This window comes from Lepidochelys kempii, chromosome 1, assembly GCF_965140285.1.
Source record: "Lepidochelys kempii isolate rLepKem1 chromosome 1, rLepKem1.hap1, whole genome shotgun sequence".
Taxonomy (NCBI): Eukaryota; Metazoa; Chordata; order Testudines; family Cheloniidae; genus Lepidochelys; species Lepidochelys kempii.
Window position 1 is genome coordinate 60,128,940 of NC_136380.1, and position 24,838 is coordinate 60,153,777.

A 24,838-nucleotide genomic window follows, 5' to 3' on the forward strand; every position below is an offset into this window, starting at 1 on the left:
CTTTTTTACTTCTTTGCATGTTCAGTGATGCAAAGAAGATGACGTGCAAATGGGCCACATGGGTCATCCTCCTGCATCTTTCCAGCAGCAGGGTGGTATTCCAACAGAGAGCTGGGTTACAGTGAAGGTAGAGCCACAAAGAGAGAAAAGTGATTCTTATTTTGTTCCCATACTGCTAGTAATTTTGCCAGTCAGAGAGAAAATACTCTTTGGTCTGTTCTGAGCCGACCAAGCCCTAGACATACATTTTAATTTTGTTAAACTGGAAAATAATAAATTGTTAAGAGGCTTGTAAACTCAAAATACCTTACTAACAACAAAAAAATGGTTAAGGGATTTCTCCACCCCCCCCCTCCAACTTTACATCATCCCTTGGTACATCTCATTTTCAAATTAGCATCCAGTGCCCCTCCAGCGTAAGGAGTAAGGACTGGCATCATATTGTATTGTATGTAATATATTGTGTTGTACTTCAAATTGAACAATTTTGCACTATTGATCAAGAGAAAACCACTGAAATCATTTAAATTAAAATCATAAACAAGGATTTAAACCCAGTAATGCTTAAGAACAAGGCTAGTGCATTAACCCAATAAACCAACATCATTTCAAAAGATACGTTTTTTAACAAATGTTGTGGTGGGCCAGCACATTCACCAATGCAGGTTCAGTTTTCATTTTAAGTTGTTGCTTGCTCTCAACCTTGACCCACCATGCATTTTAAAAAGAGCGTGTGGGGTGGGGGTGGGGGTTGTTATGAAGCCCCTAATAATTGTGCCCATTATTTCTACCACATGATTTCCAAGCTCTGGCTGCTGATCTATCTGGTGGCATGTATCTATCTATCTATCTATCTGATGGCATGTAGAATTATAGCCCTGGGTCTGGTCCTGTATGTCACAAGTTAAATTCTCTCCCGCAAATGCTCATTAATTCTCTAGCTTACATAAGTTTCACCCAGAATGCACATATGCACCTGCAGTGGGTTATTGTTTAACTTTAGATATGACTTTATAGATTTTTAAATATAAAACCATAAATCAAGAGTCAACGAAGGCTGCTGTTGTTGGAAAAAAGATGACAAAACATGCTTTCCCAGAGTAAAAGCAGCAAGCACTCTTTTGTGGTGAACACAGTGATTTTATTTCAACCGGTGGTCAATCATTATTAACTTTTTCTTGAAAGGGATATGTTAAGTCTGAACATTGGCACAAATCATCTAGCATTCACTTCTTTTAGGCAGTAGGAGCCATACCCAAGTTGTTCTAACCACATCTGCCCAAGAGGTCTGTAGCTGGTCAGTACTAACAAATGGCCGATGAAAAGAGGCTAGGGAAGAGGACAGCAATATAATGAATCTGGTGCTGGAAAACAAGTTGTGACTAGACTAGAGTAAGGCTGCTCACTGTTCCCCATTTCACTGATTTCTATATCACATGAAGAAAAGGAGTACTTGTGGCACCTTAGAGACTAACCAATTTATTTGAGCATAAGCTTTCGTGAGCTACAGCTCACTTCATCGGATGCGTCCGATGAAGTGAGCTGTAGCTCACAAAAGCTTATGTTCAAATAAACTGGTTAGTCTTTAAGGTGCCACAAGTACTCCTTTTCTTTTTGCAGATACAGACTAACACGGCTGCTACTCTGAAATATATCACATGGAAACTTGAGAAATTCACTGAGAAAGATCATTAGAAATAAATTTACAAAAAGTTAATTTAGGAAATAACAAAGCTCTTAGAGGGAACACATTTCCTTCTTCATCGTAAAATAATTGTCCTGCTGGTAGATAGCGCAGGGGTGGTGGATTGGCACAGAGAATAAAAAGGAATCATATTTAGACAGGGACACCTGGGCAGATTCAATTCCCGTCCCTCCTCAGCTATTTTAGAGATGTTGGGGGAAGTTTGGAAGTTGGGAGTGACAGGAGAAGGAGACATGACTCTTAGTTAGCACTAAGTAAAAATGCTAATTTACATTGCGGTTTAGAGTTTTTTCTCGGGTAAAGTTCCTACGAGGTATGCCACAAAAATCTACAGAGTTGTTTGCTTCTCAACTTTTGGTTTTCCAAGAAGCTGAAGATTTTTCATATTCAAAACACCTGGCTTTCTTTTCTTTACAGGTTAAAATCCTGTACCAACTACCATTAACTTTAATTTACATTCACACCCTCTTAAAAGCTATTTTAGTCACCCTCTCAATATATGTCACTGTTCAAGCCTCTAAAGAATGAACAATTTATGCATGACTGTATTTTGAGAACCCAAGACAGATTTCATTTATAATTGCATTAAATGTCCCAAATTCCCACATGGATCTCTCACATTTGTCTCCACAGCTTCTTTTATCCAATCTTGACATCTGCTCCAAAAGCTGTATATTAAAATCATTATTTATATTTCTACAAAGTCTTGTATCCAAAAATTTCAAGATACTTTACAAATATTTTAGTTTCAAAAAACCGTGTGAAGATAGGTAAATACTTTTATCCCCTTTGTACAGGTCAGGAAACAGACATAGATGTTAAGTGGGATGCTCAAGATCACACAGAAAGTCCGTAGTAGCCATAATCAGAATCTAATCCTATGCTTTAAAGCAGAAGACAATTATTCTCATGAAATTATGATGCCTAAATCCAACCGTCTCCAGAGTGTCAGTGTTCTGAAAGAATGACTATAATTTTTTTATATCCAGAGCCACATCTTAAACTGAAAGGTATACAGAAAGCAACTTTGGCTGAGATTTCTAAGCTTGATTTCAAATGAACACAGATCCAACAAAATTACCATACACCAGCAACACAAAATAAAAAAGCAGACCAAAAAAAAAAAAAGCAGTTTTGGAAAGGCTAAGAATAAAGACAAGAAGAATATAGCAAAGGCATATCACTGCCCTGAAGAAAATCTATTGGGAGGAGAGTATAATGCAGTTTTGACTACGTACATCTGTACTATATTTGCACTGTTCCAACCAAAGACTATTTTCCCATAATAGCTACCCAGAATACAAATAAACAAATTCATTTGCTTTACACTAAATCATTGAGAGGCTGAAAGCACAAATACCTAATAATAAATGTAGAGCACATGTATAACATCACCATGGCAACAATGGCAACAACAATCTTATTTCTGTCAGTTCTCCATCTCCTCACTCTCTTTATTAGCACGTTGAAATGATACTTAGGAACCATAATTAATTTCTTCCTATAAAATATCCTCAATTCCCTCTTCAAACTGGAGTTGAATATATGATATTCATGTCCAGTAAGGACTGCCTAAAATTTAATATTTCAGAGCACTCATTAATGGTGAGAGTGATTAATTAAAATAAAGAACAAATAGAAAATATATATGATAAAATATATCTGGAGTTGGGACAACAGGGCCAAATTTCAGTTCCAGTAATCGTACAGCTCAAGGACAAGAAAACTACTCAGCAACACGGGGGAAAAAAGTATAAGGGTCAAATTGTGTAATTAAAATTTTAAACTTAATTTGCCAGGTTCCTGTGACTACAAAATGACCTTAGAGAATTTGCCCTCAATTATTTAATAACAGTGAGTAGAGCAAGAGGTTGGTAGAATAGGATATATAATAGGAAAGTCAGAATGGGAAGCAGAGTTTACTTTCACAGCACCATTAAATTATGGATGGTAAAATATACCCTCATTATTGCTGAAAGTGCAGAAACAAGGAAGGGTGCATAGACACACCAAACAGAAGAGGCTCTGTTCCATCAGTGGAGCCAGTATATGGAACAGGAAAATTTATTTTGATTAAACAAATATTTTCTTTCTCTGAGTTATAGGGTCCAACCGCCTTTCAGCCTGCATGCAGCTACATAGGCACAATCAGACCTGTCAGTCACTGAAAAGGGAGGGCTAACATACCAGCTAACACAGCTTCCTTAGAAAAGGATAATCCCCCATGTGGACTAAAACTTGTTAATAAATACACTCTATAGCAATAAACAATGAATTCCTATTGCACAGAATAACTTTATTGACCAAAATTTGAATGAACCTAGCAGGAATTTTTATCCTACTGGTCAAATAAATGCTTCAAACAAGGGAGGGTCAGATCTGTGGACTTTAACTCAGAGAAAGGAATAAATAAATGTTCCTCTTTTCTTTCATATACAAGGTCCACAAACCTATTGACCAATGGGATTTTTATAGCAGTTTGCCTCAAGGAAGATTCAATCTAGCAGAACTATACACAAGGTTTTACGTTCCTTCTCTAATTCTGCAAGCAACCTGCTATCAAAGCCAGCTTCTTCCTAGTAAAATGCTGAAAAGGTTTGAATAACCAGGTGTCTACCCTGCAGATCTGGAGGCTCCTGCTGCTCTTAGTAAGTGGGCTTTGAGGCCGGTTGAGGGAGAGGCTCTTTGACTTGCATGCCTCATGTATGTACCATCTCAACCACCCTGAAATGGAAGATTTTGAGGTTCTTTCCTTTAAATGACGGATGGTAGAAAAGGAATAGAACATTACACTTGTGAAAAACCTGTATGTGACAGATAAAGATCAAGTGGGCTCTCTGAACATACAATATATGCCAGAGCTTCTTTCTTGGGTCAAATGGAAGAAAGCATGTGCCTATTACTCTTGGCTCACCCTTTCAGGAGGAAAAGGAGGTGGGATGTTGCACTTCAAGTGTGATGCAAACAGGTCTACCAGCAGGACCCCAAATTTAACCATTAGTAACTAAAACACTTCTAGATGAAGACTCCACTTCACGTGATCTAGCTGTTCCCTGCCCAGCCAGTTTGCCATAATGTTTTTTTTCTGCCTTGAATATGTAGAGCAAAAAGAGATGAGAGTTTCCCTTTGCACAGAACATCAGAAGGTAGGCTTCCTTTTTTAGGGTTGGTGACCTTATACCACCCTGTTTGTTGATGTAGAACACTGCATTGGTGTTGTCAATCATGATTAGGATGTGGGCATTGTTTACCCATGAAGAGAGGCTCCTGAGTCTATAGTGAATTGCTCTGAGATCTAACCATAGTTTAGTTTTTACAGTGCCTAGCACAGTGGGCTCCTGGTCCATGGCTGGGGCTTCTAAGTACTACAGTAAAACAACAGACTGCTTTTACTCTTGCTCCGTCAAGTGCCTGGTACTAAATTCATCTTCATGTGAGCTCCCCATCCTCTGAGTTGGGTATCAGTGGTAAGCACTATTCTTGTCCAACTCAGGTAAAGGAAATCACTTCTTGAAATTATGAGTGTTGAGCCATCACCTTAAAAGAGGTTTTTAGACTCTGAAGAAATTGGATTCTCCTGGTAGGATGAACTGGTGTAGGAGATCGGGATAGCAGCAATGACTAAAGAGGTCTCAGATGCACTCGGGCTCATTGCTGTGTCTACATATGACATGACCATCCCCAATAATTACATCAGGGAGTGGCAGATGGCCAGTAGCCTCTGGGATATTTCAGAGGCTGCTGGCCATCTGCCATTTTTTCTGTCTCTTGAGAAACAATCAATCAATCTGTGGGAATGTGTGTCAATTTCCAACCCTAGGTGAGCTATCTGCAGTGTGGGGTCTAATTTGCTCTTTTTTCCAATTTAGAATGAAACTTTGGTCCTCTAGGTTCCCGATTACCCTTGAAGTGCTTTGTACCAATTTGTCTTTGGACAGAGCCCTTATCAGAACACCAAGGAATGGACAGAGTTGAATCCCCACCCCACTTCCTGCCTGAGGGCAGCTACCAGGACAATGGGTAACTTTGTAAATACTTTGGGGAAGAGGAGATGGCAAGGCTAAATGGCAACAAAATGTATCCGAAGTGCTGGGATCCAAAAGGTAAAATAGAGAAATCTGCAGTGAAATTCTAGGGATGTGAAGGTACACATCTCTCAAGTAAGTAATAATTTAATTTCCCCTTGCTGATTGAAGTTCACCCTGGTGGTAGTGTTTCTATCTTGAATCTGGGCTCTCTCAGGAACTGGAGATGCTTCAGGTCCAGCACAGCACTGCCACCTCATGATTTCTTCTTAATCAGAGGGAAAAATGGAGTATAAACCTTTCCCCTTCCTCCCCACCCACCTTTTAGGGAGCAGGAGTGGTTCTACTGACCCAATTTCCTGATGGTCTGGATTTGCTGATCCAAGCTCAGGAGACCAACTCCATGAAGGTCCCTGCCCGACCTGGATCTGCTGAGGTATACAGGACTCCTGGTTGCAGAATACACAGAGATCTCCAATTCAGGCACTCCACAAGTGGGGTGCAACAGACAGCATACATTCATGCTTCACCCTTCTTTTTGACCTGTTCCCGGCACACTGGCAGGGACCCCTGTAATGGTGTCTCAACAGTAAAGAGGAACTGGACCCTTAAATCCGTATGCAGGGGAGGATCAGAAACACGGCCACAGAAACAAATTTATGGCCAAAATCTTTTTTTAAAGAACACTTTTGCTCTCCATCAGGAATTCCAATAAACCTTCCCGCCACTATGGAGACAGAACAAGAACCTGGTGGGTTCTTCAGTCATGTCATGACTTCCCCAATCACTGACTTAAAGGTCTAGTTCTGCTTCTGTAGCTATTTTCAGAATGAGAGGTCATTGATGGATCTCTGGACCTTGCAGACAAGAAAGAATATCAAGTACATCTTGTTTATGGGCCATACTGGGATCCGCTGGAAAGTGTCCTGCAGACTGATAGTTAATCTTGGGGAATTCTGTGCTATCTGAATCAATGAGTTGCAACAGCAAATTGGCGCAGGGTATTAGGCAAAAATACAAGCCATTATAGACCACATTTGAGAACCCAGTAGCAATTCAAAGCATGATATTTTGTAAACTAACGAGGGCTCTACTCTACTGAAAAATTGAGAATTCAAGACTTCCAATGATTTATAGTCATTTTTTCTAGTGGTTCCCAAAATAATATGATCTTGTAACCCACATTATTTAAATTATATATGCATATCTGCAGTATCTTATACAAGGCAAACCCGCAGCCAGACCAGGGCTGCCCACTCAGCTGCCATGACTCACTCCTTCAACAGAGACACACAGAGTCATCACTCAGGCATGCAGCATAAGAACATAAGAATGGCCACACTGGGTCAGACCAAAGGCCCATCCAGCCCAGTATCCTGTCTGTCAACAGGGGCCAATGCCAGGGAGTGATCCTAACAGGTAATGATCAAGTGATCTCCCTCCTGCCATCCATCTCCACCCTCTGACAGAGGCCAGGGACACCATTCCTTACCCATCCTGGCTAAGTCTATTAAGGGCTATTAGCCTCCATGAATATATCTAGTTCTCTTTTTAACTCTGCAATGACTTATTCCTCCAACAAAGCCTGTAGTGACTCAGCCCTCAGGCATGTGGAAGCAGCCTATTCCTAAGCAGAACCTGGGACAGATGACCCCTAGGCTCTGGTATTTCACCAACACAGAACTGAATATTAGCTATTTTATCCTTGTTCATGGCCTATTCTGACCTTGCTCCTGCCCAATTATTGAGCCACTCCAGTCCCGCACCCACCTCCTGTTCCTCTGACACTTGGACTCACTCCCAACTGGCATTGGCCAACATCTGGATTCCGGATTCAATACCAGGTTGGCTTGCCTATTGACTCTGACCTCGGTTCTGACTAACAGCCTCTGCCTGGACACCGGTTTCAGCACTTCCCTTGTCCCAATCCTGACACTACACCTAGCTTCAACCTCAGCTCCAGCCATCAGGCCTGACTATGTGGAACCAGAAGCTGAGATATTATGTTTTTAGAATAGTACCCTGGTCTGTGACCGAATCAGTCTACTCCTGAATTTCAAATCTGAAAGGTAACATTTTCAGGAATTTCTTCTGAATCCACAATAAAAATTATATAATTTTTAAAACATTCCTTTTAAAGTTTCGATTCTGGGTTGCTTTTCTGAAACTGTGTAACCCAGTATTGCCAACTCTCACGATTATTTTCCGAGTGACAGAATTTCAGAGGGAGCTGGAGCTCGTCTCACGATGACACAAAACTCTCTGGCCCCCTTGCAAAGTTTAGCCCTGAAGGAAGCAGAAGCGTCTCTTCCATCTAAGCTTGCTGTTCTCACAGGTGAGGAGAGAGCAGAGTGCCCCTCACTCCTCCTCCCTTCACAATGGAAACAGCTCCTCATCCCTTTCCTCTTTTTCCTTGGCTGCAATACCCACCCCCTGCCTGAAAGGGGATTGAAGAACACCCCAAGAGCTGTAGCAGCAGAGGTGGACATGGGGGAAAGGGACAAAACTGACAGGTAGGTTGGGAGACAGACAGAATTGGTGTGACAGGCAGATGTGGAAACTGAGGGGACAGGATTGATTTGGAGGCCAAGGGGGACAGAATTAATTGGAGGGCAAAGGACAGACAGTTATGAGGTTGAGAGACCTGCAGCAGGAGCCAAAGTCACCATATTCAATAAATTTGGGAGAGTGGGCAATGCATCATCTCTCTCCCTCTTTCTCACACACACACACACAGGGGATAGGTAGGGAGAGTTAAAAAATCAAAAATCAAGAGAGACCCAAAAACAGTATCATCTTTCTTTTAAAAAAAAATCTCAGTTTGGGGGTGGGGGGGGAAATCTCATGATTTTGGAGGATCTAACTTCTGATTTTTGATCTCTTCAGGTTGGCAATACTGATAACCCAACAAGATCTTCCCTTCCTTCTGCCACAGTGTTGCACTATTTACGTAACACAAACAATCATCTTCACCTCAGGTTTTTTTTGGTCCCAAGTGGTTACAACACATGACATCAATGAATAAGGAAGCAGACACTGCCCGATATCTGTAGGATTTTACATATAATACATATATGCCTTTTGATCACTCTCTCAGAGAACACAATAATGTACTTTCTTTCAGCCCAATAGTTTTTTCAACCAGTAAAATAGAACTGGATTTGCATGCTTTTGGAGCAAAAAAACAGCATACTAACTTACTCTCATGCTCAGTAGATGGATCCAACATTTTAAGATACTAATTTTACCACTCGAGAGTAAAGAAAATCTAGCATTTAAAGTAAAATCACACTGTTCAGTGGATCTGCTACAGAAAAAAATGAAATCAGGAAGTAAACCTATAGCAGTGGATAATTTTTAACTCTGACAAAATTCAGAGGTCACCCATTCAGAGAGATGTGGGATGTTGCATCCCAAGAACAGTATATGAATAAAAATTTGGAGTATTTGTGCAATGTGAAAATCTTGAAATGAAACAAAATTTGACAACAGACATCCAAAATCTAAGTCTAGCCTCCTGGACATTCTATGCAGAGTACAGTCCTCTTCTCCATTGGCACCAGAAGATACTTATAACTATTAAAGCTAGAAAGAGAAATATGGTCTGAAAATCATATTGCTTTTGACTGTCACAAACATATTGATCCTGGCAGGAAATGTTTTTTCTCTCTCTCCTACAGAATTTTAATGAGTCTGGCTAATAAGGAGGCAGACTATACCCAAATGATAGAGGAACTGGCTTCAAAAGGCAATTAAACTGAGGGGAATTTTACATTGCCTAATAAGAAATTTGATGCATTTTATTTTTGTTTATAGTTACATAATTCACTGCCACTCTGCTTGTTGGGTCATTAAATAACAATTTGAACACTACTGTTTGGTTCTGTAACTGCTGTCCTGAATTTGTGGCAACATGTACAAATCACACAAATTGCACTATCAATGCTATGTGATCTCACTATAATTACTAGATGCAATTACAAAATTTATTATGTAAACTTTATATTTCTTGAGACTGCTACCTATCATGCTGACCAATACTGTCTCACTGATTTCTGGTACTCGCCCATCTGTGTACATCTATCTCTTGCCCCTTGTCTTATACTTAGATTGTAGGCCTTTGGAGGCAGGCACTGTCTTTTTGTTCTGTGTTTGTAATGTACATTGACTAGCACAATGGGGCCCTGGTCCATGACTTGGGATTCTAGCTGCTACAAATAAATACAAATGTAATACAAATAAACAATTATGGATATATCTAAAACTATAACTAACTGTAGCACCATTACAAACTACAGGTGACCATTTCTAACAGGAGCGACAGTATTTTAAAAACACATTACTCATGTTCTTGATAACTGCTCAAACTAAGAGCCCTGACAGCCACCAAAACTACTGTTCAGTAAGAATATGACCAGAGCTTGAAAACGGTCCTTAATACTTGCAAGCCTGAAGACTAAGTCTGGCAGCCTTGGTGAAAAACTCTCACACCACCAAGCCCCGTAAGACCTCACACACTGCAAAGTCACACCTATTTAATATAACTATAGGAGAGTGTTATATCTTTACCTCCTCAGCAACAAATCTACCCTCACCTTGTCTCCAAATAAAGATAACTTCTAACATACCCTTCACCCCCATTTTAATCAATATTTTTTCTCCATGTGGGCCACTCTGTTCATTCTCACCTCTGGGGGAAAAGGCAAGGGCTCCAAATTCTCTGCTCCTCCCTCCCTCCTTTAACAGAAGAGAAGAGAAGCAGCACCTGTGCCAATCTGTTTCACTGCTAACATCTGTCTACAAGAAATGACTTCAGGCCACTCTACTTCTTTTCTCCAATACCCTTCTGCTCCTTTCTTCCTACTTTTCCTCTTAGAAAGGTTTCAGTGACTTAAAAGAGCAAAATGCTTACTCCTACAGGACAAGTGGTTTTTCTCAAGCCATTTTCATTATCCAACAGTCTAGTTAACTTTAAAACAATTACACTTACATACTTTTCCCAAATACCTTATTTGGCCCTATTTTACCACTCAGGAGTATTGTGAGGATTTATATCTCTAACTCACTCTGAATACATAAAGTGATAAGTATTAATACATTATTTATTTAGCATTATTTCAGAATGCTTTCTATTTTTAATACTGTAGAACCAGAATAAATTTGGTATCAATTATTCTGATTAAAGTCTTTTCAAAAGCTAAATATCTGGTATATCCACAAAGCATTTGCATAAATGCAGGATAATTACACAAGTATTGTAGGTACTTTTTCCAAACTGTAGTGTTTTAGACATGAATGCACAGAACTTCACACTTTTCTGAAAATGGTGAACTTCACAGTATTTAATGCAGTTGTTTTCTAAGGGAGACGATATATGCTGTAGGTGCCAATAAGACATTTAATGCTAAGTTTAAATTAAAAGAGTGCATTTGCCATATATAAATTTTTGTGACTACAAAATCAGCAATGTGAGCCATGCGAAGTTTATTACTGTCATAATAAAACTTAGGAGAAAAGATCAATGGATTGTTGCTATAATTAGCTATCAAGATTTGATTAGACAATACCAGGTAGAAAAGAGAAGATTACTTACCTGTAACTGGAGATTCTTTGAGATGTGTGGTCCCTGTTTGTATTCCACACATGGGTGCGCATATGTGCAATGCACATGAATCCAGAAGTGTTTCTTAGCAGTGTCCATTGACCAACATGTGCATAGTGCATCCCCTCATGCTCCTAGCCGAGAGGCTAATAGGTAGCGTGGGTCGACATTTCTCCAGTCTTGTTCTTACTGTTGTGGAATCCAGTCCGAAGCAGAGGGGATGGAAGGCGGGTAGTGGAATAAAGATAAGGACCACACATCTCAAAGAACCTCCAGGTCCAGGTAAGTAACCGCCTCCTCTTCTTTGAGTGATGGTCCCTAGGTGTATTCCACATATGGGTGACTCACAAGCAGAGATCAGCATGGAGGTAGGCGCAAGGATGCCAGTGGAGTGCAGTCTGCAGTACAGCTTTGCCTACGGTGGCATCTATAGCTTCCGCTTGCATGATGGCGCAGTGCGTTGTGAAAGTGTGGACAGTGCGCCACATTGCAGAACAGTAGATATCTTGCCAGGACACCTCCACTAGTGAGGCTGATGTGGCGGCTTGTGCTGGTGTAGAGCATGCTGTGACACTATCAGATGGGAGCGTGTTGGATTGGTTGTAGCTTTTGCAGATGCACCCCGACACTCATTTGGAGATGCATTGGTGTGAAAGGGCTTGACCCTTTGACCGCTCGGCAATGGCCACAAATAGCTTTGGTGATGCGCAAAAGGGTTGAGTCCTGCGTAGGTAGAACGCCGATGCATGGCAGATGTCAAAGGAGTGAAAAGCTCTGTCAGTGGGGGAAGCATGTGGTTTGAAGCGGAAAACCAGCAGATGGATGCTCTGATTTAAGTGAAATTCTGACACCACTTTTAGGAGGAATTTGGATTGGAACCATAAGGACACTTTGTCCCTGTGGAATATCAGGTAGGTGGGGTCCACCATCATGGCTGCTAGTTTACTGACCCATCTGGCTGAGGTAATGGCTACCAAGAATGTCACTTTCATTGAGAGGTGGCAGAGGGAGCATGTTGCCAGCGATTCAAAGCATGGCTTCCTGAGGATGGAGAGAACGAGATTAAGGTCCAATGGGGGTATGGGCTTGAGTACTGGTGGAAAGGTGTTAAGTAAACGCTTCATGAGGAGAATAGTGGTGGGGTGCATAAAGACCAAGGTGCGTCCACAGGAGCAAGAAAGGCACTAAATGCTGCCAGGTGCACTCGTATGGAACTGAGGGCTAGATAGTCATCGAGGACGACTGGAATAGACACCATGTTTAGTGAATGATGGGGGTAGCGGGCCCATATTGTGAAGCATTTCCATTTAGGTTGGTAGCAGGCTCTGGTGGAGTCTCTCCTGCTTTGGGTAAGGATCTGTCACATGGGGAATCTATCTTTGACACCCATCCAAAAATCAAGATGTGAGGTGAAGAGAGCCCAGATGGGGATGACGAATATTCCCGCACTCTTGTGTGAGTAAATCAGGGAGTGTGCAGAGGCAAAGTGGTGTGCAGGTGGAGAGTGAGGAGGTCTGTGAACCAGAACTGATGGGGCCAGAATGGGGATACAAGTATGACAATGGCTCTGTCCTGTCGAACCTTGCGTAGCACCTGTCATAGGAAGGGAAAGCCATGGAGGGGGAGAGTGTCTCCCTGAGAGCTGTCCTCTGTTGCTCCCCAGAACAATAGCAGGGCAGCTTTCAATTCTTGGGAGTGGCAAAGAGGTCCCACAGGGGAGTGCCTCACTTTGCAAAGAAGTACTGGAACATGGCATCGTGTTGCTCCCACTTGTGATTGAGATAGAGTGTCCTGCTGAACATGTTGGCTATGGAATTCTGGCTTCCAGGTAGATGTGTGGCTTGAAGCATCACATTGTTCTTGATGCACCAGTTCCAAAGCTGGACCAACTAGCAGAAGGAAGGAGACCTGGCACCGCCCTGCTTGTTGATGTATTCCACTGCCACAATGTTGTCGGAGAACATTTGGACATGGAGGGCCTAAACAAGTGGGAGGAAGGCCTGGAACGCTAACCAGTCTGCCCACAGTTCCAGCACATTTATGTACATCCTGGCTTCCTGTGGTGACCACACACCCTGACCTGTGTGTTGGTGTAAGTTGGCTCCCCACCCTGTGAGGGAGGCATCCACTGTGATGGTGGCCTGCAGTGTGGGAGGGGCGAAGGGAATATCAATCATAATCTGGGAAAGATTGGACTACCGTCTGAGGAAGGCCAGCACAGTCTGGGGAACGATGACCCTGGCACCCATAGGATCTTGGTTAGAAAGGAGCTAAGTTTGCAAACAATGCATATGGAGATGTGCGTGTGGTGTCATGTAGGTGCAGGCTGCCATACGTCCAAGGAGGGAGAGACAGCGGTGGACTGTGGTCTGTGATGCACATCTTTGAGGAGGGCTGTCAGCATTGTGAAGTGGTCTTCCGGGAGAAAGGCTTTCGCATGACAGAGTCAAGCTACACTCCAGTACAGTTGATCTCCTGTGTAGGCATCAACACTGACTTCTCCTCATTGACGCAGATACCCCTATTTACAACTATATGCACTGAATGAAAGCTACACTACTCCCATAGAAAACTAAGAGCACAAAGGAACAGGGGTTCTGACTCAGGCCATGTTAACAGTGGGTTAACAGTGAGGCGGCAAAGTTTGCAGACAATACTAAACTGCTCAAGATAGTTAAGACCAAAGCAGAATGTGAAGAACTTCAAAAAGATTTCACAAAACTAAGTGATTAGGCAACAAAATGGCAAATGAAATTTAATGTGGATAAATGTAAAGTAATGCACATTGGAAAAAAATAACCACAACTACACATACAACTAATTTAGCTACAACTAATCAGGAAAGAAATCCTGGGAGTCATTGTGAATAGTTCTCTGAAGACGTCCACACGGTGTGCAGCAGCAGTCAAAAATGTGAACAGGATGTTAGGAATCATTAAAGAAGGGGATAGAGAATAAGATGGAGAATATCTTATTGCCCTTATATAAATCCATGGTACGCCCACATCTTGAATACTGCATACAGATGTGGTCTCCTCATCTCCAAAAAGATATACTGGCATTAGAAAAGGTTCAGAGAAGGGCAACTAAAATGGTTAGTGGTTTGGAATGGGTCCTGTATGAGGAGAGATTGAAGAGACTAGGACTTTTCAGCTTGGAAAAAGGAGACAAAGGGGGGATGTGATAGAGGTATATAAAATCATGAGTGGTGTGGAGAAAGCGAATAAGGAAAAGTTATTTACTTGTTCCCATAACATAACAACTAGGGGCCACCAAATGAAATTAATGGGCAGCAGGCTTAAAACAAATAAAAGGAAGTTCTTCTTCACACAGCGCATAGTCAACCTGTGGAACTTCTTCCCTGAGGAGGTTGTGAAGGCTAGGACTATAAAAGGGTTTAAAAGAGACCTAGATAAATCCATGGAGATTAAGTCCATTAATGGCTATTAGCCAGGATGGGTAAGGAATGGTGTTCCTAGCCTCTGTCTGTCAGAGGGCAGAGATGGATAGCAGGAGAGAGATCACTTACAGATTCATAGATATTAAGGTCAGAAGGGACCATTATGATCATCTAGTCTGACCTCCTGCACAAGGCAGGCCACAGAATCTCACCCACCCACTCCTGCGAAAAACCTCTCACCTATGTCTAAGCTATTGAAGTCCTCAAATCGTGGTTTAAAGACTTCAAGGAGCAGAGAATCCTCCAGCAAGTGACCCAGGCCCCATGCTACAGAGGAAGACGAAAAACCTCCAGGGCCTCTTCCAATCTGCCCTGGAGGAAAATTCCTTCCTGACCCCAAATATGGCCATCAGCTAAACCCTGAGCATGTGGGCAAGATTCACCAGCCAGATACCCAGGAAAGAATTCTCTGTAGTAACTCAGATCCTACCCCATCTAGCATCCCATCACAGGCCATTGGGCCTATTTACCATGAATAGTTAAAGATCAATTAATTGTCAAAATCATGTTATCCCATCATACCATCTCCTCCATAAACTTATCAAGTCAGATAGGTCTTTTGCCCCCACTGCTTCCTTTGGAAGTCTATTCCAAGACTTCACTCCTCTGATGGTTAGAAACCTTTGTCTAATTTCATCTAACCTAAAAAACTCAGCCAGTAGTCATCAATACAAACTTGATCATTACCCTGTTAGGTTCACTCCCTTTGCTAGCACCTAGCATTGGCCTCTGCTGGCAGACAGGATACTGGTCTGGACAGACCTTTGGTCTGACCCAGTATGGCCATTCTTATGTGGCGATAAGAGGGAACTTGAGAGGCATCAACCTGCACTATCTATTATATCCTCGGCTGGGAGCATGAGTGGACGCACAACATATGTGCGGGTCAATAGACACCGCTAAGAAACGCTTCTGGACTCAGGCACATGGCGCACCTGCACAGCCACATGTGGAATATGTGCAGGGACCATCATTCAAAGCAGAATTGATGCTTTTTCATATCTTCTGTAAGAGTTTATTTTTATTTTAGCCTATGATGTATTCATATACATAATTAACAGAGGACAGAAAAATCCTACTAGCAATTGGCTTCTGCTTTATGGAAGCTAATAAAATGAGCAACATAGCCGGTGATGTTTCCGAAGAGATGCACGGAAAACATAGAGAGAAAAAGAGCCATCATAAGTGACAACATACAGAAAAAACAGTAAAGTTAACTTACCTCAAATTTAAGTAAGTCAGCATTTGTAAATTCACTATGGCATCTGGAATAATTTTAATACAATTGTGGTATAAATTTAGTGTTTCCAGTGACACAAAATGGCACAGCTCCATAGGAACATCAGTTAATCTATTCTTGGACAGATCTGAGGAGAGAAAAAGAAAAAGCACATTTTTGAAACATCAAAAATATATACTTTAAACAGATATATTTCATTATTAAAATAAATATTGCCATCATAGGCATAAAAGAGGGAACTATCGATATTTTTCATAATTCAGAACAAAATTATTAATAACCCCTAGAAGCTTGAAATTGAAGTCTGTTACATATTGAATATGAAATATCAAATATTAAATTGCCTGTTATTCAATTTAATTAAAATAATTATTCACTGGACTCAAGATGTTAAGAAAAACCACCATCATATTAGATTTGAAAGCATAACTTCTGAAATTTGCACTTTATAGCAACAGAATGTATCCAAAGATTAATACCAGCTGTGTAGATACTGATTAGCAGCTGTTATCAATAAGTCTATCCACTTTCTAATAGTTATAGAAATGTATTCCTTAATAGTAACCAATATTATATTACTTAAAGGCACAGTCAATGTTAGTTTGATCATTTATTTTCTGGGATTGATGTATAACTTTTTCAAGAACAACAAATGAAGAGGCAATACAGTAAGTATACAGAAGGACTGTCTGATCCATCAGGCAAAAGGCCATATCTGACAACAGGTAAATATGTTAAAACTCTTCTGGGAAAAGACTGTCTTCCTAAGCGTGTGTACAACATATACCATAGTGAGACCCAGATCCTGGCTAGGAACCTATAGTTTTACTGCAATTCTAATTATTAATAAAAATAATGCTATAGTTAATTTATTTGAAGTCCAACTGGATTGCCAATTACCTATACAACTCCTTTGCTGTTAACTTGAAGAACAAAATATTTTAGGTTAGTAGTTTTTTGTTTTGTTTCTTGTTTTAAGAACACGCAAAGAACACATTGGTGGGAAAAAATGTAATAATAAAGGTAGCTTTATTCTGATCAAACCTGTCAGTGTCTTTAAATACAGAAAATTATGTCCAAATTTGACAGGTACCCAGTTCATAAAGTACTGAGTCACGCATGCATGTGTGCAGCAACATTAGTTAAACAAAAAGGAGTGGCACTTCACATGACATCACTCTTCACTGAACAGTGCGATAAACCTTCACCATCCTGACTAGAACAAATAGACTTTTTCTACTACATCTTCAAATTCTGGTACCTCACAAAAAATGAGATACACAAATGTAGCAGCATCAAGACTGCAGCTGCTCATATTTCAGAGCATTCATGCTTCAGTACTAACAGTATGACTAATATGCTCCCTCCTACACAGCTGAATAGCTACTGTGCTTAACCCCTCAAGAAAAGTAGTTCTTATTTCTGAAGCAAGTTGCTACAAAGGTCTTCCAAGTACCAGATTTTACTTCTGACTGAGTATTATTTTGTCAACACGTTTTTAGAATACATACTGATCATCTTTTGTGTAAGGCTATTTCTTCACAATTAAAGAAGATGAAACTTGATTATCCAACCCATTCTTCTGGTTCCTGAAAATTCAGTTCCTAGGTTTAATTTCAGCACACTTTACTCCTGGGGGCATTCTATGCCAAAAAAGTAAAAATTCTGCAAAATTCAGCAAATTTTGTCAAAACAACACTACATAATCACACCAGTTTCAATTAATTTGAAACTAAGAATGGCCATACTGGGTCAGACCAGCTCCAAATAACAGAATTGTGGATCTTAGAAAAGAGCCAAATCCTGCAGCCACAGAATTGTGGAGTCTTCAAGCCTCTGTGTAAGATGAATGTAGCGGTTCAGCCACTGCACTTTCAAAGAGATGTAATAGCATCAGTTTACACTCTCTCCACATGTTCAAGATGATCTCCATAACCATAAGGGCTAGAAATAGTATTTTAATTAAAGCTGACATTCTAATGAACAATTCTGCAGCAAGGAGTAAATTTCATGGCTAATTATGTGACTGCAGAATCATGGAATACAGGGGAGACAAGGATATATATACTATGAATTACTGAGCATATCATGTAATAGAAAAGTTAATGGTCATAACTCAGCAGCCGTTCATGGTCAGCTTGCCTACCTAGCTGGTACAAGACCAAAAACTCCTTTGTGAGAGGCTCACACAATTTGCAGCTTGACATGTCTCAAATTCAGGCCTTAAATCACTGATATGCATAATATTATACTATTAACATTTTAATACACGGAATGTATCAGCACAACAAGCGTCATTGAGGACATAATTTAGCCAGAAGAACCTCTCTTATTGATAAGGAAACTACCCATGAAAGTATATGTTAAAATGAAAATTCCTGCCACAATTTAGACCTACCAAATAATGCATTTGTTAAAATGTATTTAGATTACCTACATTATGTAGTCATGACAACCTTTACATAACTTCTTTATTTCTGCAACCATGAAAATCAATGGGATTACTTGCATAATAAGCTACTCTTCAAATGTCATGTCGCAGAATCAGAGCATGTAACTCATGGTTACTAGTGCAAACCAAATTTACAGCTACAGTGAAAGTGGAACAACGGAAGTATAAAATAAGAAAAACAAAATTTGTACAATAATCTTTCTAAAGAAAATGGGGCAAATGGTGGTGTGGTATAAAACTGCAACTTGTACTGGCTTGGGATGGCCTGTGTAAGTCATTTGAGGCTCTGTCACTATTTAGAAATGTGATTATCCACACCTTGTGCCAAGAAAAGAAAAAAAAACATCTCACAGGCAAGAAATATTGTTTTTTATTTTGAAAAGACTTTTGTGTATTGTAAGACGACAACATACAACTGCTTTAAGAGTGGCAAAGAACTATTAGAGAAGTAAGAATACAAATTCTCCCCCTCCATCCGCTATTCTCTGTATCACAGATTTGCACGTGAAACAGTTATAACAAAAGAGCCCTCTTTTGCTGGTTTCCTTATCTGTTCATCAGCATCTTTCATGACAACAGGTAGGAAAACCAAACATTTCAAATTTGGAGGACAGTCCACAGAAAGTTATAACAACCTAAGTAAATTAAAATTTTTAGACTCAACCATTTTATCCTGGCTGTTTAATTATATGTTAAGACAGTGATACACAGACTGTGGCTCATGAGCCGCAAGTGGCTCTTTGACATGTCTCCTGCAGCTCTTTGCAGCACATAATATTAAAACAATGTGTGATTTAATTAACAACCAATCAGGATGCTTTTACTGTGTTATTAACCAATTAAGTTATCAAGTTTTTAATTTATCTGCTGTGAGAATTATCTAGATATATGAACTAAATATTTCCCGTCATACTGTTTAAATATGAATAGTATTAGCATAAATGTAACAATGAATTCACACTACTGTGGCTCTTTTGGGTAATGTTGATCCCTAATTTGGCTCCTGAACCACTGTGGTCTGAGCATCACTGTGTTAAGAATTCATTTTAATTCATACACACTTAATTTATATCAGTTTTAGACATGCAAGACCTGGATGTTGACAAGTTAATGGATGATTTGAGGCTATTTAATCATGTATGCTGTTCAATTGTAACTAATTTTTTTGAAAAAAAAATCATGACAGTCAATAAAGAAAATTAACCTAGATTTCACTAAGGTGGTTATGAAACTAACTTGCTAGTATGTAGTGGGTAACTGCCTTCTTTCAATATATTTTCATTAGTCCATAAGCTAAACATTGTAACTCTAGTAAATGCTAATAAATTCTTACCACACATTTCAGACTTTGTCTTAAAAGTGAAATTAACCTTTTGATTAATGTTATTTTCTATATTGATTTAACTATGTTAAAATTTCTGAGAACAAGGATTAATCTAAGGAATGCTCTTCATACTAACACAGCTGACAACAGAATTAAACAAAAGCCTTCCTGTTGTACTTGGGATAATTAGGTATATGGTGAATTATGTATACAAAAGAGGAAGTGAAAACATTTGTTATATCCTTCTGTTATCACAACTGAAGGATAAGGTCATACAACATTTTGGTGTTTTTATGTCTTTTATTGTCACCTAAATGAACCATGGCCACAACACAAAACAAAAGAAAGGACTAAATCACATATGTGAGTGTATACACAAACACACTAAAAAGAAGAAAGCACAGAATAAGTGTATTAAACCTACAGGCCTTCTTCAGGAAATATCTGTTGACAGTTACAATTCAACTTGTCAGCACAAATTCTAAAAGTCCTTCCCTTGAGACGAAGAGTGCTGCTCAGCTGACAGTTGTATTTAATTACTAACATTCTGTCTTCTTGGGTTGCACGCCTACAAACAAAACTAGGCAGGGTTTTGGGGAAGGTTGATGATATGTTTCTGCAAAGGTGAAACGAACTTTTTTATTCCTTGGACTTATTAGCTAATAAGTTTCACATCCGCACATGATTATTTCATGCTGCTGGGTGGTCATCATCATGTAATTGTACATTTGCTTAATTGTTAAGGTGCATGGTTTTTATTGTTGTTTACCTCAACCGAGCATACATTGACAGGAAATAATGATGGAAATATTACTGCTGTCAGCTGGGCCTGCTGACAGCACTCTTGACTTGGAACCCAGGTTCAAGTCACAAGACAGACAAGCAAAAGCAACTGTCACATGGAAGTAGTTTAGCAAACTTATGCATGTGGACGAAGAAAATTGTCCATTGATTCATCAGTCACAGCTCCTGCCTACAGAACACAAGTCCCTTTTAGCCCCAATTGTGGCTACGTACAGGATGCAGAGAGTCTTGTCACTAGATTAAGGGGTCCACTAATTTAGAGTTGTGTCTGGTCGCTGTGACACCACAATGCAATATTTAAGGAGCGCTGCTCTGTTATATACGTTCCAGTTTGATATAATAATAAACCAAATCCTCCATTCCCTGTCCTTGGAAGTTTTCCGTGTGAAAATTAAAAAATCCCATCTCTTAAAAACTGATGGTGGGAAGAACACAGGAATAATATGCACAAGCTAAACACTACCTCAATAAACAAATGAACAGGTTTTTAATCTGTGGCTGTGTAGAAACTCTTGCAAAGTGCTTAATTACTTTTATATTTAGTGGTACTGTGCTACCAGTTTTTATTTTATTATTATATCCTTTGGGTAATCCATAAATGTAGTTTCCATGATGATGTGGTCTGTTAATAGAGTTTTTCTTGGATGGGAATAAAAGATTCTGGCTTAAATAGAGGATTCCAGTACCCATGAGTGGTTCAGCCTCAAGTGAATTTGCATAGCACCTCAAATAAATTTCAATAAAAATGTTATAGCACACTTGTCTTTTTGTTCATGCCACAGTTGACAAACTCTTCAGAAAACTTTTTCAAAAAATGATTTAAAATGTACACCTTAACATTTTAAACACTCTAAGCATTTCCAAAAATAGCTTTTCTGTATAAGAAATGAAATAAGGAACCAGTTCACAAACCTCTTCTCTGTCTGCAACTCCCAAGCCCCACTTGTTTCCAAATATCACTGCCTCAGAACACCCTCACTCAGTGATCTGAAGACCCACTGCTTAGCTGGTGGAAGTCCAGAAAGCAGCTAGAAGAATGAGTCTCCAGGTGGGTGAAAATAAAAAGAAAGTTACTGGATCCAAGCTTTCACTAATGGGAGGGAGAGAAAGAGGCAGCTGTGCGCTATCAACTGGAATATTACAAGGATTACAGGGCACAAGATGTCAAAAGATGAAAAATAAACATAAATTGTTCCATGATTTGTAGTTCATTCAATGGCTGCCAAAGTAAAGAAGTGTATTTAATAGTTATCAAGACCATAGATGCTGTCAGGGTTGCTGAAACAATTTTTATAGTGGGGGTGCTGAGAGCCATTGAACCAAACTGTAAACCCTATGTATAATGGAAACCACTTCAAGCCAGGGGGCACGGCAGCACCCCCGGCACCTATGCATGTAGACTTCACCTGAGCGCACCACTTCTATATGTACATAAATATAAAATGGTTTAAAATAGAAAAATAATAATCATGAAGCAGCTTCTTAAGCTTTTTAATTGATGTACACAAATAATTCATTGTAGCTGATGCCAAGAGATTTTCAAATGGCTTCTGGCTTCAAAAAGTCTTTCACCTGCCAAAAGCCAGTTTGCTAAATCTCCAAAATAAAGTAACAATATGCAAAAAAATAAGCAAGTCACACTAGAAAAACACTAGATAGAATCTTTATCGTGAAACAGTCAGCATAATTTTGTTGCAATTATTCTGTTCTTGAATGAGAAATAGTATTGTACTAAGCTGGAAACTGGACAAGAATCTAATATAGTACCTAAAATATACTTCCTTGGCTATGTGTAAGCAACAATAAAAAAATAGCTAATGTAGATTAGAAAATAAGGTAAATTCTTGGAGGCCTTTTTATGATGTACTTGTACAGTGTCTAGCACAATGTGTTCTTGGACCATGTATTACTGTAACAATTTAATAAATGAATAATAATAAATTATTATTATTATTAATTATATTATTAATGGTCTTCAGGACAGGGACTGTGTCTACCTTTGTTTGCACAATTTTGCAATGGAATACTAACCCTGATTGGGGTTTTTGAGTGTAACTGCAATACAAATAAACCATCACTAGATAAAACCGCATTCAAGGTAGCTGCTAAAGAATTTATATACAATGTAAACTTCATTTCCATTACAGTGAGCCAAAACAAAACTGTATGTCAAAAGAGTTAATCTTGCATTAAGAATTCTAACATTAAATTTCTCCTGTATGATTATCAAAGTGCTGCTATATGATTATTTTTTGTCGAAAGAGACAAATTAGTGACTCAATATTTCATATTAATCATAGGATATACTGAAGGAAATAAAAACCAGTTTATACAGGTTAGAACAACAACAATTAAGTAATGAATTGTCATATCCCATTCGTCTTTTTCCTGATAAGGAAAGCAAGTGATCAACTACCAGTATAACTTTCCCTTTTTGAATCATTACCAGGAGATGGTCTTGTGTGGAGAAGCTGCTTCATTCCATCCTATACCCATATAAAATTTTCTTTCCAAACTGTAGTGAATGTTATCCTCCTCCAACAAAAAAATGTTACACATTCTTTAGGAAAATATTAGCATGGCGTAACTCTTAAGGCAAGCTATATAACCTGAAGATCAGGCTTGTGAGTTTTCATTGATGGCAGAAAGGCAGGAGGTTTGGATAGCATATTTAACAAGTAATATAATTGTAGAAGTAAACTTAGTATTGATGCTGCTGTAATCTAATGCGGCTTTATGTTTTGTCTCAGGCTATGTATACACTACCACTTATGCAGGTATAACTTATGTTGCTCAGGGGTGTGAATAAGCCACCTCCCTGAGCGACATAAGTTACGCCAACCTAAGCGCCAGTGTGGACAGCGCTATGTCGGTCCCTGGGGGTGGATTAATTAAGTCGATGGAAGAGCTCTCTCCTATCTGCTTAGAGTGGCTACACTAGACAGCTTACAGCTGCGCAGCTGCAAGCTCTGGTGTAGCCATAGCCTCAGTCTCTGCAACTATTTTCTGTCTCTGTAAGGCTATGTTTACACTACCACAGTAAGTTGACCTATGCTACGCAACTCCAGCTACGTGAATAACGTAGCTGGAGTCGACATACCTTAGGTCGAATTATCGCGGGGTCTACATCGCGAGGGGTTGGTGGGAGAAAATCTCCTGTCGACGTACCTTACTCTTCTCGTCAGGAGTAGAGTACAGGGATCGACTGGAGAGCGATCTGCAGTCGATTTCACGGGTCTTTACTAGACCCGCTAAATTGACCGCCAGTGGATCAAACTCAGAGCATCGATCCCTACTGTAGTGTAGACCTGCCCTTAGAGTCAGGGAGTTAACTACGTTTCCACAGCGTCCTACAGGACGAATGGCAACTAGCAATCATAGCACTTCCAGTGATGTCATCATGGTCATGAAAAAGTGGGAAGAATACTTCCATTTGAGTCAACTAAAGAAAACATTTTGTTTGATAGACATTATTATAACAAATACCGAAGGACCAAGAGAATAAGATGTATAGAAAGGGCTGCATTCCGGCAGGCTTGGTGGTAAGAGTTTTAAAATATACTTCTGATTTCATATGAGAAAAAAATGTAATGTTGAAACTAAGGTTACTAATACAGACCCCCCCAAAAAAAATTTATTTATTTTTAAAAGGGCACATTGACAACTCTTGGGCCCCAGGATTGATCTCTGGAAGGTAACCATCACTAGTGTAATCCTGTATGCCCACCAAGGTACAAATACTGATTGACAACACTGTAATGTATTGTTCGTACTGTGCTCAAATACATGAAGGTGGCTTGCAGAATAATTAGACCAGATGAACATCCCACAGACCTAGCTATGTAAATTTTAGACATGTCATAACAAGAGTTTGGACAGGGTCACATAAATAAGACTATGTAGTAACTCTGCTAGTTCATGCACACTTCCTAAAGATCACTGTTTTGTATTGTGGTCACTCCCCATATTACAGTTAACATAAGAATTAACTTTGAAAATATTGGCCTCACTGTCACAGTTAATGTAAAACCATACCATTGATGGAGCAAATTTCAGAAGAAAGAATATATATTTTTGCTGGGCCTGTCGCTTAATCGCAGTTAACCTATGTGATTAACTCAAAACAAATTAATGCTTTTTTTTTTTAAACAAGCATTAATCGCACACCTTTGGAGATGGGACGTGGCGGCGGCTGGGTGCGGAGGGAGGCATTGGCTGTGGCAACA

General features: G+C 39.6%; 1 protein-coding gene across 21 annotated transcripts in view; it reads right to left on the bottom strand.

Annotated features, from left to right (window-relative positions):
* The window catches only part of LRCH1 (leucine rich repeats and calponin homology domain containing 1), a 228,118-nt gene that overhangs the window by 101,263 nt on the left and 102,017 nt on the right, over positions 1–24,838 (bottom strand). For all 21 annotated transcript variants that reach the window (XR_013635854.1, XR_012158920.2, XR_012158924.2 and 18 more), the window contains exon 2: positions 16,015–16,159. Coding sequence is in view for 13 of the 21 variants with exons in the window: in XM_073344300.2 (XP_073200401.1) it covers positions 16,015–16,159 (145 nt within the window). In the remaining 8 variants the exon portion in view is untranslated. The remainder of the gene's footprint in view (positions 1–16,014; positions 16,160–24,838) is intronic.